This window comes from Cotesia typhae, unplaced genomic scaffold (genome assembly GCF_013202065.1).
Source record: "Cotesia typhae breed Kobodo isofemale line unplaced genomic scaffold, CoteBio_Ctyphae contig_119, whole genome shotgun sequence".
NCBI lineage: Eukaryota > Metazoa > Arthropoda > Insecta > Hymenoptera > Braconidae > Cotesia > Cotesia typhae.
Genome location: NW_027423712.1, coordinates 605,593 through 626,976, shown reverse-complemented (window position 1 = coordinate 626,976; position 21,384 = coordinate 605,593). Strand labels below are relative to the sequence as shown.

At 33.8% G+C, this 21,384-nt stretch overlaps 1 protein-coding gene and 1 non-coding gene across 4 annotated transcripts in view; one reads left to right on the top strand and one right to left on the bottom strand.

The window, feature by feature from the left end:
- The window catches only part of Ss (aryl hydrocarbon receptor spineless), a 93,012-nt gene that overhangs the window by 69,310 nt on the left and 2,318 nt on the right, over positions 1 to 21,384 (top strand). For 2 of the 3 annotated variants that reach the window (XM_074249552.1, XM_074249543.1), the window contains exons 3-8: positions 4,397 to 4,515; positions 10,171 to 10,260; positions 16,776 to 16,985; positions 18,481 to 18,775; positions 18,842 to 18,983; positions 19,531 to 20,862. In XM_074249552.1, the coding sequence (XP_074105653.1) occupies positions 4,402 to 4,515; positions 10,171 to 10,260; positions 16,776 to 16,985; positions 18,481 to 18,775; positions 18,842 to 18,983; positions 19,531 to 20,862 (2,183 nt within the window). In that variant the 5' untranslated portion in view covers positions 4,397 to 4,401. The remainder of the gene's footprint in view (positions 1 to 4,396; positions 4,516 to 10,170; positions 10,261 to 16,775; positions 16,986 to 18,480; positions 18,776 to 18,841; positions 18,984 to 19,530; positions 20,863 to 21,384) is intronic. The other variant, XM_074249560.1, reaches the window with a different exon arrangement.
- Trnam-cau (transfer RNA methionine (anticodon CAU)) lies at positions 16,590 to 16,661 on the bottom strand. Its single transcript has one exon. It is a non-coding gene; the product is annotated as a tRNA-Met (tRNA).

Here is a 21,384-nt window from a genome sequence, read left to right as displayed (position 1 = left end):
GAGTGCACTAATTAAGGAATTTACCATTTTTTCAGCTTTATAATTAATTAATAATTCGCACGGTAAAAATTTTTTTTAATAGAGTAATTGATTTTTAAAATGAAAATTTAAATGTGAAAAAATTATTGAAGACCTTTTTTGTAGCAATTAAAATTTTCATCCAAAATTTCAGTTTTAATTATACTCCAAAAATGTCCAAGTCAAAAAAAAGAAAAAATAAAAAAAAGTATCCTTGATTTAAAGTGCCCAAGTACAAGCAAAGTACATTATCCCTTGGACGTTAAATGTTGACCATCTCCTTGGTACTGACGCGCAAATTCATTGAGCAAACTCCAGCATCCTCCAGACAAACACAAATATGTGTGGAAGCAATTGATAATTGGGGCTTAAAGTTGCCGGTCTCCTCGAAAAAGTCATATTCATTTAAGATTCAACTCACTCATTCATTTCTCAAACTTAAACTCCAGAAAAAAATAATTCTCTTTTAATTACCGGCAGATAAATTTATAATGGATCAGATATATCGAGTCAATAAATTTGATTGCGTATTAAACGAGTTGTCCTTAAAAATTTTCGAGTGTCGCTAGAGATAAGCTTTAAAAAGTAACTTCAGTGGCTACTTTTAGTATGAGAGTAATATACGATTGGGATCGGCCTTATCCTCAAATCTCGGCGTCGCCACGTGTAATCAGACGATTAATTAGATAATTGAAACGCGAAATGGGAGCGAGCTTAGTCTATAGTGTTTATTATAGCCAGTGGAATGGTGAGACCACCGCGAAACTCAGTACTAATGGAACTCCAGATTAATCTTTTTAATTTAATCTTTATTTCAAATTAATATTCAAAGTTAAATTTTGTTACTCTTCAAATTTTTAATCTACATTTTGTAATTATTTTTCCAAATCAATTATTATTATTATTTTATTCAATTAAATTTTTAAACAAATTTAAAATAAATTATTTTAATAATTATTTAATAAATGAATCGTTGCTCAAAAATGGTAAACACAAAATGCAAATTTGTTTAGTTGCTCGCGTAAGTAAGGAGGAATATTAAAGTAAGAGTCAAGATGTGTGTCGAAATGCTTATGCTCACAATATTATAACTCCTTTTATTATCTCTGGTCTTCGGTCTTGTCTGCAGTCTCGTGCCGCTTAGATTTTTCCTCTGGCAGTTATAGTAATCTCAACACCTTGGAATACCTATCATAAAAATTAACGCATTCATTAACATCATTAGTACTTTTAGCTTCAATCATAATAATTGACGAGTAATTTATAAAACAATAAAATTTAAAAAAAAATAGAATTTTAAAGAAAATATTTTTTTTGAGTAATTTTTCCAGTTTTTAATTTTTTAGTAGATTTCCTAGAAATCTAATTATTGCATTTGTCCTCATGACGCAACTTTTGAAAAAATTTCGCTACTTTTTCAGTTCGTCAAACTGGTTCAGAAAATGCCATTAGTTCAAAAGTTTCTATATGTATGTATTTATGTATATACATAATCGATCGTTTCCAAACTCAACATACTTAATCTTTAGACGAATACCAAGGCCAAATTCAAAGATGAGATTAATCAGCCAAGTAGTTCAGAAATTACAAGGTTTCAAAATTTTCAAAATCATAAAAATTCATATTTTGGCAGATTCTTTCGTAGATAACTTTTGAATGAAAGAATTTATCGAATTTTTGTAAAGTGCATTTTAAAGCTCATTAAACGAGCTTTAATTTTCATGTCATTTTATTCTCCTAAACTGAAAACAATCTATTCGTCTGTAGGTTTTCAATGAAATTTAACTTTTGCATTCAGTCCAGTATATCTCATAATTATATATAATAAATAAATAATGTTATTACTAATAATTATTATTAAAATTAGCTATTTGTGAAATCTACTTCCATTTCGGCTGGCAAATGGCCTTTTTAAATGTTATTATTATAATTAAAATAAAAAATTATGAAATGTTTAACATATCGATGGATATATATAATTCAGAGGTAAATCTTGTGGGGTCATGCACTCGAAGAACCGCCCCCTCTCGAGTCAGTAGGGGCAGTAATGCCAGTAATCTTGTTGTAAGCCACACTAGTATATGTATGGAGTACAGAGTATGTAGCATTAAGCAGTGGCCAGCACGGGCATAATGCGACCCTTATTACAAGGAGAGATCCTTTTACCCTCTTTATAACACACATGAGTATTATATGCATATTATTATTCTTTATTTATTATATTAAATTTTCATGATTTTAGAGTAGATACTGTACGCAACTCTTTATGCTTTGAGGATTACTCAAAAATCATTTTAAAATGCGATTTTTTAACATTTTTCGCTAAATTAAAATTTTAAACCACTTTTTTAATTCAACTAACAATTGAAAATAAAAGTAAGCAACTCCCCTTCGAAGAACAGTAGGACAAGTTATCGTTATCTTGAACTACCGAGCAAACATATTTGATGTCACCTCAGGAGGGTAAAAAGGCTTCAACGAATTCGCGGCAGTTATTGAAACACATAAAGCGTACCGCGAACTCATAAATCATCCTTCGATCATGTGTGTAAAACGGTCCTTATCCGATTAATTCTCGGGAAGATAGACCATTAAATCGACGAAACCACCGAGTCATCCTCGGCCTTTCTACCCGTCATTATTATTATTAATAACAATATTATTACAATGTAAAAGAGTACGGATCACCGCGATAGCATCTATCGTACTCAAATCATCTTATTTACTTGAACGACGTCTAAATAAACCTTATCCTTATACAATAAAATTTTTATACCTTCATCATCAAAATAAAATATCTGATCGGGCTTATATAAACTGACACTAATTATTTCTTCATTTAAAATTAATTATTTATTTTTCATGTTCGTCTATTTTTTTTTTTTTTTAACTAGAAAACTACCCCCATAAATAAATAAATAACTAGTCTAAATAACTAATATTTGCTAGAAATTACCGCTCTTAAGTTCTAAGAACAAAGTAATGAAACAAAGCTCGGAATTTTTTTTTTTTTTTTTTTTCGAGGTAAACTTTAAGTATTTTGCACATAACTTTCCTCTAAGTACTGTTTGATATGTGCAAACTTTAGCACTCTGAATAAGGACTCCTACATATGAAGAAAAAAAAAAATGTCCATGATACTAATAAATTCGAGTTTTTAAAAAAAAACTTCAGAACTCAATAAACAAAGAACTTAATTTGTGTCTGATACAAAACAAAGAAAAACGATTGAATGCGCAAGTGTTGTATGTTGTGTGTTGTGTCGAGCAAGTGGATCTATAGCAATGTAAACAGTTGTCTATTAGTAGAATATTATAATAATTGCTCATACATTTAGAATGTGTATATATATATATATATATACAAAAGTTAGGTTTAACTTTCTTGTGTGTACAAAGTCGCGTGGCGTACGCGTGCAATATCGTTGCGTGCAACAGTCATTACAAAACCATCGTCACTGATGTAAAGAAAACTTACATATTGTCATTTTCGTCAATCTGCTCATTGTCGATGTCGTCGTAGTGTCTGCACGCATCAATTACCCTAAAAAAAAACTCCAGAGAATCTATTTGGAATGTAATTCTCAAAAATTGGAGATATTTTTTGGAAAATTGTCTTCTAATTAAAAAAAAAAAAAAAAATGATAATTTCTGGAGATTTTTTTTTATTTCAGATGACCTTGAAATACTTACGCTTTATAAGTTTTTGATCCAATTATAAAACTTTTAGTCCCAAAAAAAAAATCTATGAATAATTCAGCAAATAATTGAATAAAACATTCCAAAAAAGAATAATTCAATAACACAAAAAGTAAATTAAAATAATTCGTTGATTTGTGTATGGTCAGTAAATGATTATGCTGGAAAATTCCGCATGAATACCCAAGATCCCCGCCCAGGACGCGGTATGAGCGACACTTCCTTTCTGAAGTCCCTCGTCGAAAGCACACAAGCATACAATAAAAGTGTTTACTGGATATTATATATTGTATACATTGCATACACATACTTACAAAAGTATCAAAGTATTAAAACGGCGATCTGGAGTTACCGCTAAGATACACCTGCCCTCCCTACTGGTTGATATGTGCCATAATTAGACCATACGGGACCACCGCGTGCCACTAAATAATGAACTGGTGGTTTTGTTAGTATTAAAGTCATTCGCGACTCTACCCACCTTGTTTTCCGTACAATGAGTATTTCTTCTAATGAATATCAGTACCTTTTCAATTACTGTTCATTTATTATTACATAGCATAGGTGCTATGTTTGTTTTGTACAGAATGTATGTACTATTAATATATTAAAAATTTCAATTGAACAAACAACCCTATTTATTTAATACAAATAAACATATGTCTTCTTTTTAATTTTAGTTGTCATGCACAAAGACAAGGAGGAAAACTCACATCGAGATTCGCACTACCGGGCCAGAGAAATGGCTGCTTTGGCGGCTTATGATCATCACCATTTAGATGGAGAAATGTTTCTTCAGGTAATTTTTTTCTTTGCACTTTAAAATTAATAACTTCTGAAAATATAAGTCCGAAAAATCATTGAGAGTTTCAAACGTTGAAAGTTTTCCAAAAAGTCTTGATTGAAAATTGAAAATTAGTTCTTGCACTGAAAAAAAAAATTACTAGATTCAAGAGAAATATTCTTGACTAGATTTAATTAGAGTATTGTTTTGACTTTCACCAATTCCAAATTTCATCGAATTAGCATATACCTTTTATCCATGTAATTATTCCAGCTAATATTCATTGTAACTTTCAATGTACAATCATTATAATATTTGCGTGGCTTTTTTTCAAAAATGAAGAAAAAAATTCAAAATGAGAATTTGGAGTCTATAAGAGCTATAGCTTGAAAATTAAAAATTTTGATTGTTAATACCCACCCCTGCAACTCTCTGTGAGGTAAGATATCGTAAAACTCGCTTATAGATTATTTCTACATCTCTTACAGAAGATTTTAACCAAATTTATTGGTAAAACTTGGCAAAACTTATTTTATTATCAAAAGCTTTTTGATGTTCTTCCTTTCAAATCAAAAGCTTCTGATAGAAAAATAGATAACTAATAACAAGAAATACGAACTACCGTTGAGCGATAAACGGCCATCAATCAAAAGGTGCGAGCCAATCAATGAACTTCACGCAATGAATCCACAGCAGATCATCGAATTAATAAATCTCTGTTAGAGCAGACAGATGATTGTAAATGATCGATCAGCCGGAGTGAGTATTCGTTGTTGATCAAACGGTATCATAACAATATCTGAAAACAACTCTATTTGGTTTGGCACGCGATTGGTCAATCGCCCGGAAATAAATGAGAATGGTGTACCGGGAATCTGTTGATGGTGTATCGAAGTTTCATTCACCCTCGGAGCATAAAGACGTATTGTAAACAGTCTCAATTTAGCGGCGTTGAGACAGTGCATTAAACATTTAACATTCAGCATTGAACAGTGAACATTGTTCCTCGGCTGGTATTGGTATTGGCTCAGTCACGAGAGATCTGATCCAGCGAGCCATGTGGATGTGTATAGTACTATCACCGGTAACACCAGTAATGGCATAAACAGTACAACACATACAATGTTACTTACAATGTCGGGAGAGTTAAGAGTTGAGAGTAAGAAGTACCTGAGGAGTAACGATATATCCGGCTGATGAACCGGCTATGAAACTCAACCATACAAGGTGTCTATTCCTTCGAAGTAAAGAAGGGTACAAAGGATTAATGGTGGTGTATCATGCGATGCTATTACATTTACACTCGTTGCATTTTGGTCAGCCAGTGAGTACCTTCTTCTAGTTGCTGCTATTCCTTAAACATTAATATATATTTATATTTATCTTTTTGTTTTTGTTTATGTTTATGTTTATATAGTTTAGAGGTGTAGGTTCGAGAAAGAGATACTTACGCTACGGGAATCATTCAGGAGCATCTTTTAATAATAATTCCACTGATAGAGGAGTTTATTAACTTTTGATAGATTCATTTGTTTACACTGATTAAAATTTTTAGATTAAGTTAAATTCACTTGAAATGAGAAAAATTTTTTTAGTTTAATAATTTTTTCATTTACTTCAAGATTAAATTCATTTTTTATTAGTGTAAAAAGTGTTATCTCTATTTTTTATGTTCAAAACTTTTTAATTTTTAATAACACTCGTTTTTTGTTTTTAAAAAAATTTTTAAAAATTATTTAAATAATTACCATTTAATAAAATCTATCAAATATCGCAAAATCCATCATTGTTGATCAAAGAGTGAATAATGCCTCGGTTGATGACCGACAGCTCCACCTGTTCCCGCAAATTAATAAAGCTCACATTTTATAATCCCAAGAGGATAGAAACTGAAAAACAAAAAATAAAAAATAGCGAGTTTTATTCTCGTAATATGATAATGATTATGACGGGAATAAAACTGGATGGATTGGGTTGTAGTGGTGGCCGAGTTGTCATAAAGTGGATTTACTATCGGGTTCGTAAAGTTTATGAGGAGCTGGTACGGGGAAGAGGATAAACCTCGAGAATAAAACAACCAAGAAGGAGGAAAAAGGAAAAAGGTATTACAAATATATGGCCCGGACTCGGGACGTAGGTGTGCGTTTCTGAGCCCGGGGAAAGTGAGAGCAAAGAAAGCTGAAGGGCTCTTGGAAAAAGCCACGGAGGTGAGTTCGGAGAACGGAATTATTTATACGAGAATCGAAGAGTAGGTTGTAGCTTACAGCAGAACCTCCAGGCAGAAGAGCCAGAGAGTTTTTACCAGCAGGAGGGGCAGGGGAGAGAACTCCGACCGAGTCTTGATTTCCATAAATCAATAGGCGAGGTACATCGGTGGGTTCTTTTGGTTACCGCCAGCGCCGCTCGTTCCTCCTGTGAGCACCTCGCTTGATGAATATCCTCACATGCATTTCTAAACCAAAATTCCGCGCAGCCTACCTACAACAATCTTATCTGCTGCTGAGCTCACTCTGCAATTTCATTCTATTTCTACTTGCGATGGTTATTGGCGCAGAATCAATAAAAATTAGCGCTTAATTTAAAAGCCTCCAAGATTGGATATCAATTTGAAGATAATTGCCCGGCATCGTAATCCATACCCAGGAAAATAACAGAGGGGCTGGATGAGTAAAAAACTAAATGAGGCTAGGAGCCAGAGGGTGGTGATGGTGGTAAGCGAGTGGACATGAGGGAGGCCAGCGAAGAAAAGGAGCTGCCCGATCAATACGGAAGAACTAGTGGTGCCAGACCAAGGCGAGTCCAACCTAGCCTCCACACTCCTAGACCACCACTCACACGGACATCCTCCAGCCCCATTCCTCAACAGCTGGCAGTGTTAGTGGCACAACCCCTATAGCTCTGACTCACTAGACAGTGCTCTGCTATATATACCTCCGAACGGAATTCCGCTTCCCGCCTCGACCTGATTTCCCCGGATCGTCACTAAAATGCAAATGCCCGCCGGCGAACCAATTGGGAAATCGATCCGAGTCCTCGGACGATATTAATAAGCACCTGGTGAATTCCTCAAGTTGTCAACGAAAAGTGCAAGGGTTTGTTTTGGGAAGACCGAGACCAAAGTTCATCAGCACTCACGAAATTCCGGGTGGTTCGTGCCTAAGAAGCTAAATAAGACCGGGCCAGACATGCAACTATCAGCAACAAGTGATACTTTTGAACACGAGCAGGTCCTACTTGTATTCATGGATTCATCTGAAAGTACGCACTCATCAGCCTGGCTTATTATTATTATGATCATTATGATAGTCTGGCGAAGAAGCAACGGTGATCTTGGCTCGGGTCATGGCGCATTAGGACTGACGTATTGAGGTTGTTATCAAGACTATCACGCACCCTCGGTGGATCCGCCGGCAGGTGAAGCTGTCTGCACGCACAGCAAATGGATTCAACAATGTGTCCGATTCTGATGTCGGACATGCTCCAACGGTCTGCAATGATGATGATGATGATGATAATAATGATAATCCGAGTGCTTGTTCTCTTGGCTGGCTCCTCAATCCATATCTCGGAGCAGGAACGGTCGCGTGCCATCATCATCGCCTCGACAATCGCCCAGCGCGATAAGTCCTCAGGCCTGACAACATGCGATGCAGTTGTAACCTCGGTAACGAATCGCCTGGCAAGTGTCTCGCTTTCTTTTTGATTAACATTCGTAATTATTGTCTATCTGTGGCCCCCTTTATGCTCTTTTATTCAGCCATGCTGTTTTGGTGCCAAAGGGAGAGAGCTTTTATCTCGACGAATCAGATTTTGATCGAGGGTGGATTTCTGATGGGGAAAATGTTACACCTCCCCTTGAATTATCTAAGGCAGGGCTACCCTCCAATCAATGCGCAGCATCCTTGCGCATGCGACGCTTCGTAGATGCCATTTTGCCTGGCTATTTTAGAATACTATTTATGTCAACGTTTTTACTTTAAATTGATGGAAAAAATTTGGTTCAGGTTCAAAAAGTGTATTAAGAAGAATATTTTAAAAAAAATACATCAAAATGAGATTAATTAATTAAAATTAATAAAATTTGAATTCTTTTTAATGCCTATGAATATTTTGAATTTTTTGTCTTAAAATTAACATTTTCAATTCTTTTTTTTAAGGAAAAAATAGATGATGAAGAATAAAATTTATCAATTTGACGTTGATTAATGAGAGTTTGCAAATATTAAAGCAATTTGGATTGTTGAGGGATTCTTAGAATTGTAATGACTGGTTGAAATGAGTTATCGAAATGCAATACAAGACATTCTGTTGAAAACTATTTAATAGGCCATTAAAAAGAAATAAAATAGTAAGAATTGCAAAATAAATAATCGTTAATGTGGTAAATGTTTATTTTATTTATATTCCTCGGTGTCTCAGTGTGCCAGGCACGACCCCACGGAGGGTTATAATAAAAGAAAACATTATACAAGGGTCCCGACACTGGTGGATAAGCGATTTTAGCAAAATTGGCAATAAACTAAAACCAATAGAGTTCGAAGGTTGTTAAAACTAGACTGGTTCGAAGCTCAAACTTAACGAATCGAATAGAGGCGAGTAGAGCAATCTAGCCTAACTCTACTCCAATCCAGAGATAGAGATAGTAACATGTTACCAACTGCACATGTTACATGTGCTACTGACTTTCAGAACTAAGCGTTTGTTAAAGATTGATGATGTGTATGCCTTTGCAGAAGGGGAAAACACCGAACACTATCAGCTAAACCGATAAATGAGAAAACTTTCATGAAAACAGTTTCGATGATTATAAAATTGCATGACTGCTACATTCTATTTGAATTTGATGATGATACCAATAAGTCCATCTGTTTACAAACAGCCTATTTTCTGATAGCGATAACGAATCGTTTGTTCGGATTGAGGATTTAAATAGACACAAAGATACTGAAATTGAAATCGGAAGCTCGCTAATCGAGAATACCGTCAATAAATCATCCATCAAACGATTCCGTTTATGACGTGTCAACGACATTGGATTTTTGCATGACGAGTCCTTGGTGTATCGTGTGCCCCGGGCATATTTCTTCGGCTCTCGATACACCAAGATAAAAGAGATCGATATCAGGCATCCACATGCCGTGACCCCGGCAAATTTGCTCTGGGTTTTACAAGTATCTTTTTTATTTCTTCGGCTTCTTTCGGGGGGTTATACTTTATTGTCTATGTTTTCTGGTGTTCTGAGTGCAGAAGATGGGATTATTTGCTGCTAGATCTCAAGTGGACAGAAGGAATCGTTTGTAGCTATTCTTGTTTTTGATGGTAATGAGGATTGTTCAGGACAGTCATTTGACTTTTGCTGCTTTTGAGCTTTTTGAAAAATTACATTTTTACGTAAAGAACATCAAATTGCTTTTTTAAATGTAAGAAAAATGTAACAATAGCGGATTTAAAATGTATTAAAAAAATTTCTCCATTGAAATTTTAAAAATATATAATTGAAACATTGATTTAATTGTTTTTGTAATTGGTTACATCAAATAATAATTTTATAAAAAATCAGACTAATTACTAGTTCATATAAATAATATAACAATTTCTTATCCTTTTTACAACCAATTTACGACAAAAACACACTCGGATAACTAACAAAATTTTTTACTTTTGTTCCAGGCGTTGAATGGTTTCTTGTTGATATTAACCTGCGACGGGGAAGTTTTTTTCGCAACGCACAGCATAGAAAATTACCTTGGATTCCATCAAGTAAGCAAACCTTATTATCGCTTCGTATTATTATTATTATTATCAACATTATCCATATAAATCGGTAATGCTCTAATCCATGTAACATTTATCAAAAATGAATCACTATATGTGTGTATAGTATCCAGGCTCCCAACATACACATATTAATATCTTGAAAAGCGTTCGTGTTGTTGGGAAGTCATAGATCGTTCGACAGCCAGGGTGTGCTCTAGGTATCAGTCCTCGTATGTGATTCGTATGACACTTCATCATCTAAAAGCAGTCTCTTAAAAAACAATATGCTCTGTTCATCTTCGGTTTTTGTTCGCACCAACAACGGCAAGTCACGGCATGTTTGCAAAGTTCACTGCACGTGTCGCCGAACGTTTACACGCAAGTCAACCTGTGCCAGGATGTTCCTCAAACAATATTGCGAGCGTATCTCGTGCTCCAAGCGCGTAATCAAATAGTGATGGTGATGTGTAATACACAATCTGCATAATATAACACACAACCTATCCGATCATGTATCATGTGTGTTTATAAATTCAATAGAAAGCTTCAATCTCTTTTATAAAAATTGCTGGATTTAATATAAACAATTTTTTGCAAAGCATCATAGTTAATTTTCTCCCCGGGTGTCATTTTATACCGGCAACGTCATTTAGCTTCTCGTCGATCAGGATCATGAGCTTCCGGCTTAGCTAATATGGGGAATTCATAAGGCAATAAAGTAGAGGAAAATTATTAGCAGAATAAAAAAGAAATACGGTGGTTTAATTTTGAATTATGTTTTTTCTTTCTTGATATTAAAAAGCCACCCTGGTAATTTACATTACCACCCTATTATTTTATTATGCCCTCTATTTTCACATTAGCATTTTTAGAGTTTGAAAATAGGCCAGACGATAATACCAGGAGATAAAACTACGATAAGTTCTTTTTACGACACAACGTTAAAAAAAGTTTACATTTTTTCTGTTATTATATTTTATTAAATTTCATTTCCAGGGAAGGTTTTTACTTAGAGCTTTTATTGAGATTAAGTTCTCTTATTAAGATGAATAATTGCTATTGGAACTGGATAATTATATGTATTAATCATCTGCTGATAAAAGAGTTTAAGGAGTAATTTATTCATTTCTTTGGGAATTATTTTTTAATTTATTAAAAATATACGATTATTTTAATTTATTAAAAAAAGCTCTGATTAATTAAAATTTCTTATAAATTTGAATTTCATCAATAATTTTTTATGTATACAAAATTTAAATTAACATTTTTCAGCTTTAAATAATTAAATCCTCCTTTATATTAAATATTACAAAAAAAAATAATTTTTTTAGTAAATTATTTTACCGAAAAATTCTCAGTGAATACTTGAAAAAAATTTTCCAAACTTGAATTAAAAAAAAATGATCAAGATGCAAACAATAATACTTAAAAAATTCCCATAAGAATATTTTCAGATAACTCAATTCATCTCCGGCCGTAAAGCGGTCATAACTCATTGCGGTAATTGAGAGCTCAACCTCGTGGCCTCAAACCTCATGCATATACCCATACAAACAATAAACATAAACAAATATCGAAGCTTGCTCTATATTAATGAGCCCGTAGGATTAATTATTATCACGGGGCTGATTTGTTTCAATTTGTTGGTCCTTTGATCCCGAACCGATCCGTGTTTTCATTTAGCATCGCCCTATAGATTAATTCCCGATCCGTGAGCTCGAGCTTGTTATTTTTTATTAGTTTTTATTTAAATTGCAATAACTCTTATAAATATTTTTATTTTACAAGTTGACTAATTTTTCTCTTGCCGGAGATTTTAAGAGTTTGAAGGTATTTTAAAAAGATTTGAGCGCCCGGCAAGGACTTGCGTATTCACGACAGTGAGTTATAGTCCTGAGGTTGTTTTTCCAGTTTTATTGCCTCGGTTTTATCGCGTGACGATGATACATGCGGGATCGATCGACTCTGGATAAATTATCGAATTATTCAGGTTTTATCTACACACTTTTAAATCTCGTAATCAACCACCGATAATTCTCAACATTATTTATAATTTTCACCACTTGTGTGTCATTTATTATTTTATTTTGTTAATTTTGTTTATAATTCATCATTCAGGTGCATTGTCATCAAATAATTTATTAACATTTCACCGAATTAAAATTATAAACCGCAAATCGATAAATAATCGCTCCGTGGAAATGGAGCACGCGTAAATCATTCGAGAGAGTGAGATAAAAAATTTAATATTAAGTATCTCATGAGAAGAACAAAAGTGTAGTTTATTTTATTAAAAATAAAAACAAACGATCGCGGTTCTGCCGGCGGGGGTGCGAGCAAGCGTCTCCACTAAATAATTACAAGTTCTTAATTAACGACGAGCGCCGATCGTAAACCCATCGACGACTCCGGCGCTTCGTCCCGCCGTCAGAGTCCATGTTTCGAGATTATTTAAACCGGCAATCGGGTAAACCAACCTCCAAACTTCCAACTTATATCGGTATTATGTGTATATCTTTCATTTTAAGTTATGCTTCTCCTGTTACAACCAGACCGGGCTTTAATGCTTCCCTCAACTTTGTCGTCTACACGAAATACTTTTGATACTCCCATGAATTATTAAACTTAAAAAACATTTGGAATTCCGTGAGAAAAAAAATTCGGTTTTTTAATAATCGATATAAAATTCTTTTTATTAAAATATTGTCCAAAGAATTAAAAATATGAGAAAATTCATCGAGACCTTTCTTACAGGAAATTAAATTGTCTAAAAAAAATTTTTTTTATAAATTTTTCGTATCTTAAATATTTAGCCCAAAATATCGAGTTGAACTTTTTAAGAATCATTTTTGTTATTAAGTAGTTCCAAAAATTATTATTTTTTTGATTTTCAATTAAAAATTCTAAAGTCAATATTCAAAATACAAAAAAAAAATTTAAGAGACCTTTTTTGTAAGAAAATAAATTTTTTATAGATAAAGTCATACGTAATTTTTCAGTATCTTCAGTATTAAGCCCAGAATATCGACTTAAAAGTTGATAAATTGTAAACATTTGCTAATTAGACCCAACAGTGTAACCACAGTTGATTGTCCTCATAAATGTTATTATTATATGCACTCAACACGGCAATTGATCACGGTAGAAGTAAAAACAGCGGAAAGTAAATAAAAGTAACCCATTAAAGAGGAATTTGATTGATGAGGGTTTTCTAATCATAATCACGATAATATAAACAACTCGACAATTATTTAAATAGTAAACTTATTTCCATGATGAAAGACCCGAGCCGAGAAGCTCGTTAATTTTTCTCTAAGCTGAATTAAATCGCCGGTGTTGGGTGTACTTCAGGACCCCGATCCTTAAATGTTTTAATAGTAGTCGGGGGGCACGTGACCACGCAATTATATGCTCGTCAAGCTGGCCCTCGGGCACTCGGTATTAGCCACACATCAGCCTCCTCAATCGCGAGCCCGGTAATTAAAATATAATTTGTGATTATCCGAGATCTAATGAGCTCGATCGTCAAGATTTCAGATTTCTTCGTAATCCAAGCTATAGATTTTTTTTTTTTTTATTTCTTCGCAAATTCGCGAAAAATTATTTAATAAAAATAAAATTTTCTGTTTAATTTTTGAATTAAAAATTCAGAAAGTTTAATTAAAATTAGAGCAAGATAAAAAAAATATAAGGAGCACATCAGAACCGCGCAGCGGGAGTCCAGAGGGAATATGAGAGCGAAACTCGTCGTTAATTCACTAGCATGTTCGCTTCTGGGTGATTGCGGTGAGACGGAATAACTTTTATAAAATGTAAATAAAATAAAAATATGGAAATAAAAGGGAGAATATTATGTGTTCTCGTCTTACGTTTCGAGTCTTGGGTCTCGGCTGCTATGCCTACCGGTTACCGGTTACTGCAGAAAACTTCCCTACAATGCTTTAAATTATTTATCGACGCATGAATCTTTAATGAAGGATTTAATACACCCGGTTGTTGTCGTAAAGTCGGCGTTACTTTTGCTCGACACCTCGCTAAATATTTCATCGAGTCATGCGGTACTTTCAGATTCATTTATATATCTAATCATTTTAATGTACTTATCCATGAACAAAATTTTTTAATTTTATTTTAATGTTATTAAACATTTATTTTCTCTAAAAATATATTTATTAAAAGTAAAAAAAAAATAATATTTCATATTAAATATATTTATCAGCACTTTATAATGTTTGGAACTTGATAAATAATAAAAAAAATCGCTAATTAAGTTATAAATTTTTCCAGTACATAAAGCAATAACAACAACTTATAACTGGTATTAGCCTCACTACTTATTGCATTTAAAACTAGATAAAAAAAAAAACAGTTTGTCATTAACTTATAGCTCGCAGCCAATCAACACCTGTCTTAGTAAGTCAGTAGTAATAGTAAAAACCTAGATTCTTATAACTTACAACTTACAATAAACTCCCCAGTAAATAAATAACTATATTACCCAACATAATATCAACGGTAATAACTAATAACATTATTCCAAAGCTGTCACAGCAACATAACAAACTTATAACTTATAAACTATCAATATTTAACATATATGCCTGAACTTCTGTTCTCTACGTAGTACGCAAGTATTAGTATCTATAGTACGTAACCGGAGTCAGTGATAATGATAAGAATCACTTTTACAATAAAACAAACTCGACAGACAGAATCTATGAGATTAGGTAATAAATTATAAGACACAGTTGATATCCCCAAGGATTATTTATTTAATATTATTTTTTCGGGCGTGATTATATAGTCAAGTTGTCACTTGTGACCATGAATAATAATAAATCTCGATAAAGAGCTTCCGAGGTCCTTTCTAGTGGTATCAGGAGCACGAGGATCACGACTTTCGTGTTCGACTCTCCTCATACTCCTTATTCCCTTTTACTTTATTTTACTTTAACTTATTTATTTATTTTATTTATATTGAAAGTATCTGTCTATATATGTCTCTCAGCTACTACACATAAATCTAATATAAATTATTATTATTATTATTATTATTATTATTATTATTTTTAATTTTAATTTTATTTTTAAAAATAATATAATTTATTTAAAGCCGTAAGATGGATGGCAAAGTTTAAAGATGTATATGTTTATATATTTTTATATATATACCAACAATCAGTTTGCTTTATTTTCCCCACAGAATAGAATAATTCACTCTATTGATCGTGTACAATGTTCAGAAGCTATTTATTACCCTCCTGATGTAAAGCTGCATACTTCCGTAAACAGTAATCTTAAGGTTAACTATTATCCTGCTAACACATTCTCAGCAACTTAGCATTGTGACCCGAGATTATTTTTTACTATTAGACTCTTATTCCCTCTATCAATTCCTTGTTATCCTTATGTTTTTTCGCAATTGTCTGTGTCAGACATAAAACATAAGACATAAAACACAAGACACAAGACATAAGACACAAAATTGAGGGGAGCAACTTACGAGCAAACAAACTAGATATTTAAACTTTTTCAACCCTACTGTCATGTTGTCTTATACTTAGACTTGTAACTTATAACATAACTTTTGCAAACTGTCGTTACGATTCATAATCCACCCATTATTTATAAGCCTATAAGCTGCGCAGCACAATATTTGTTTTATAAATTTTTTTTATTGCAAACGTTGTTTGTACTGTTGATAGAAAAGTAGCCGCAAGTGTTTAAATAAAATTTTTAATCAAGCAAAAAAAGAAATTCTCATTTTAGCAGAGCGTGGTTTCGATATAGGGGATTATAATTGAACTTTATTTCATTTTTTTTTTTTAATTTCAACTCTTAACAAAAATCTAGCTTTTTTATTGATGTTTTGATTGTTTAAGGGATCATCAAAGGATCCCTCAAGATCCCTATTTTAAGAGAAAGTGAAAGTATGTACTTTTGTAATGTCAAAGTAAAGTCTGAGTAAATTAGAGGATGCTAGAAGGGTCAAAATTAATGTTGTGGAGTAAAGAAACGCGGTAGTTAATTAAAAAAAAAAATAAAAAATTATTAGCGATCATTTTTTGACACCAATTATTGTAAATTAACTAAAAACTAACTAAAAAAATTTTTGACGGTGTATTTATTGTATAAGGCAAATTTATATACACTTAAAGTGTCTTTGGTATTCAAATTTTGCCGTAATAAAAAAAAATACCATTAATGGCTTCCAAAAAAAAATCCCATAAGAATTTTCAACATCAATAACTTCAAATGAATTCTATAAATAAACTCTTGGAACTAATCAATACCCCAATTAAGATCCGAAAATAATTTTTAAAAAATATACTTAGCAGAGCGTGGTTTCGATCCACGGACCTCTGGGTTATGGGCCCAGCACGCTTCCACTGCGCCACTCTGCTGTTGGTGGTAAACATTTCCAATCAGTCATTGAATAGCTAAAAAACTCTTATCAATCCACACCTCAAGACTTAATCAGCTAATTAATCAATCACCTACGATAAATTATGTTTCAGTCCGACATCGTTCATCAGAGCGTCTACGAATTAGTTCACAGCGAAGACCGAGAGGAGCTACAACGGCAATTAATATGGAACTCTTTTTTACCATCCGAAAGTTCAAACCTACCCCTTCACGACGCGCTCTCCGTCCAACATAGCCATCTACTGGAACGGAGCTTTACTGTTCGCTTCCGTTGTCTTTTAGACAACACTTCCGGGTTCTTGGTAAGTAGTCTTTTGTTTTTCTTAAATTAAAAGCCGGTCCCTACGATTGCAACTTTATATTTTTCTCCTAAACAAAGAAGAATTTTGAAAATAAACGCTCTGCTACGTAATCGATTTTTTAATTATCTTTTCGTAGCAGAGCGTTTTTTTTTAAATTCTTAAAATAATTTCTTATTTTTCCCTTAAATTTTTTAAGAGCGAAATTCTCTTTCAACAAATTTTAAGTCTATCTACACTGAAAAAAAATTAACTTGAATCAAAAGAAAAATTCTTGTTCCAAGAAAATAATTTTTAAAAGTTTAATTGTCTTGAATCAAGACAAAAAATTCTTCTATTACGTAAAATTTACTTAAACCAAGAAAAATTTTTTAGTTTAAGAATTTTTCCACTCAAATCAAGAAAATGAAATTCTTCAAATTGATTTACTTGATTCGAGTAAATTTTTTTTTCTGTCTAGTCTAGTTATTTAATTGATAAAAACACATAACTAATTTAGACACAGGCAAGCTTATTTAACAAAAATTTATACTCATCCATCAATAATAAATTAATGATTCTTCAATGAAATAAAAAGAAGATATCAAGGATTAAAAATAAATTTAATGAAATTGATTAATGATGCAGCGATTAAATAGATAAATGAAATAAACCGGGCATTGGTAATTGGTCTGATGGGAAATTCAGAAATTAACCAAACAAAGACGGATTTTATCTCTTTGTTTAGCGGGATAAAATATAGATTTCTCATTATTACTCTCCATGACTCGGTGATATCACTAGCAAGTCCCTTGATAATTAAATCCAGATGTTGCTTTAATTAAGAATCGATAACAATAAAAATACTGTTATTTATTTTTATTCTATTTAAATATAATTAAATATTTCAGTATTTAATAATCAATATTATAAGATTATTTATATAGCTTCTCTTATTTTAATTATAAATTTAAATAAAACAAAAAAAAAAAATTACTTAAACCCAAGAATTTTTTAAAAAGTTTGACGTTATTTAAATAAATGTTAATTTATTTATATTGTACTTATTATGTAAATTACATTTACGGAAAACACTTACTTCTAAGGCCGCTTAACTTAATAAATAAATAAATATTAATTATTTTTGTAAGACAAGAAATAAAAGATAAATAAAAGGAAACAATGAAAAGACTCATTGGTAGTTTTAGGTTTTAATTAAGCTGAGAGTTTAATAAAAGCATTGCGAATGCTGAGACAAAACACTAATTAATGTTCGAGCAAAGTAAGACAGACTAATGGACATAATATTACAGCAGTCAGTCGAAAAGGATTATTATGCTTATGCAGTGACTGTTTATTTGTATTTTGCTTCGGGTTCGGAACAAAAACTACCGCTTTGACGTTTATGAAAATTAAACTTTAATCATAAACTTTTTACCCAAGATTTAAGCATAAAACTAAAGTTTTTAATTTTCTAACTTTAAATAATTATTTTAAACTTTTTTGTCTCACTTTTCAGAGATTAGACATCAGGGGGAGAGTGAAGGTCCTGCACGGCCAGAATAAAAAGACAGAGGAGCCTCCGCTGGCCCTTTTCGCGCTCTGCACGCCTTTCGGACCCCCTTCGCTGCTGGAAGTCCCTCAGAAGGAAGTAATGTTCAAGAGCAAGCACAAACTTGACTTTGCGCTTGTTTCCATGGACCAGAGAGGACAGATGCTGCTGGGGTACACCGACGCGGAACTTACGAATTTAGGCGGCTATGACTTGGTGCATTATGACGACCTGGCTTACGTAGCGAGTGCTCATCAAGAACGTGAGTGTATTAAACGTTTATTTTAAAAGTGGGAATTTATTTTTGTAATTAATTAATTATTTTCAGTTCTGAAAACTGGAGCGTCGGGAATGATCGCCTACAGGTACCAGATGAAAGATGGCGGCTGGCAATGGTTACAGACTAGCTCGCGCTTGGTCTATAAAAATTCTAAACCAGACTTTGTGATCAGCACCCACCGACCTTTAATGTAAGTATCTTAAAATTGTTAATTTTTTTTTTTTTTTTTTTTTTTTAATATCCAATTAATTTGTATAATTTTTTTTTATTTTTTAAAACTTTATATACTTTGCAGTTATCGTTCATTTTTAATTATATATTTTTGGGGTAGAATTAAATAAATTAGAATTTCAAGCTAGATAAAATTTAATTATTTTTTGTACATATCAACGTCAAATACTAAGGAAAATTAAGTTAACCGAAATTTAAAAATTTTTAGAATTTTTTTTTTATTGAAAAAATCATTACAAAAAAATTTTCATTTGTAAAAAACTTGATAAACTGTAAGTAAAATTTAAAAAAAATTTTTTTTTATTCTAATTTAATCGTTGACAAAAAATAAAAAAATTAAAAACGTCGGCCAACTTAAGTATTATCAAGTTAAATTTAAATTATTATATTATATTATTTTTTTCTGTTAGTAAATTTTTGAAATCAATTTTTTGTATAAATTTAAATAGCTTGATGATTGTCTAAAAAAATCACCCGCTTTAATTCCTGAAAAATTCGGCTTTTAGGGAGGAGGAAGGCCGTGATCTGCTGGGAAAACGTACGATGGACTTCAAAGTGAGTTATCTAGACGCAGGGTTGACCAACAGCTACTTTTCAGACAACGACAGCCTGACAGGGCCATCAATGACCCCAACATTACCGGCGCAGCCGACGCCTCAGCGAGTGAACCGACGGTACAAAACCCAGCTTCGTGACTTCCTGTCGACGTGTCGCAGCAAGAGAACCAAGCTGGCCAATCAATCCTCGAGTTCTCCGCCTTCGACGCCGACAGTGGCCTCGGTGGACTACTTGGCAGCAGACACCAGCGCAGCAGCAGCGGTGGCAGCGGCGTACAGCAACCTGAACACCATCTACCCGACCCCGTACGCGCCGAGCGCAGTCGCAGCGACAAGCGACCCGTCTCTGACGACGTACATCGGGCACACGGGGAACTACCACCAGACTCTGTACCCGGCTTCTGCGCTGGACAACCGGTACCTCACCACAGAGAACCTCTTCCAGTACCGGCCGCTGGGGTCCTATTACCCGGACTACCACTCGACGACGGCCTACAACGGATTCATCGACGTCTCGCTGCCCACGTACGACACTCACCAGCTAGCGGGCAGCAAGGCCGAGGAGAGGCTCTACTGCCAGCAGCTGGAGAGCCCCAAGTACGGCTACGTCGACAGCTCCGCGAGACACCCCAACAACTCGCCCTACGCGGCCAGTCCTGTCACCACTGCCTCGAACATCCACCAGAACCCCGAGATCAACATGGGAGTCGGCAGAGCGGGCAGCAGGCACTCTCTCGAAGGCGCTTCCTCCAGCAACTCCGCTGGAAGCTCTCCTGTCACCGCCGCCAACGGAGTCAGGACCCCCAAGATAGAGGACGTCAAGCCCGACGTCTACGGCAGCGAAGCTCCCAGGCAGACTGTCCTCATGTGGGGCCCGCCTCCCAGGTCCCCGCCGAAGAACAACGGAAGCTACAGTCCTCCCACCCCCCATTCCACCCACTCGTCTCACTCCAACACCAATGTCAATGTCGCTAATAGCGACCCCCTCAAGTCCCTTGCCGAGATGAACTCTCTCAACGGCGACTGCAAGTGGAAGACCTCCCCCAACGGCGGACAAACCAGTCCGCCCAGGAAAAACCACCACCAGAATCAGAACCAGAACCAGAGTGCCCAGAATCAAGGACAGTATCCGGTTACTAGTCACAGTCACTACGGCGGATACTCGCACCACCAAGGACACCACGGGGACACCGGCGAGGTATGGCAAGGAGTCCAGCACCACCACTACCAGTACTATCCCTACCACCATCACCACCCCGCACCACCAAGACACACGCCCCAGTGAGTGTCACCGCTGCCTCACGTTTTATTTTTTTTTTTTTGCTATTTTTTTTTTTTTTTTTTTTTTTTATGGAAATTTTTTGGAATTTTGGGTAGTTAAAATTTTTAATGATAATTATGAAATAGTAATTTTATTTAAAAATTAGGATTTGTTTAATAATTATTTTAGAAAGTAAAATTTTGATTTTAATTTTAGATTTATTTTCTTAGATTAAATTAGTTTTTTATCAGTATACAAATTTAAATAAAAATTATTTAAATAATTATTAATATTTTATAATTCTTTATTAATGAAAATAAAAAAAAAAGTCTTGCAGTTAAATAAAATGATACTTTATCAGTATAGAGTGTAATTTGGCGCATCAATGTTTGCCATTGCTTCGATTTTTCGATTGAGAGATACCGTATGACATAGTTACGTCCATACTGAATAAAACTAGCAATCACCTTGTAAAACAAACTTGTCAATACTCTTTTTATTCTGATGGTCTATCAGATTCTTAGTAGTCAGACTTTGCCGCA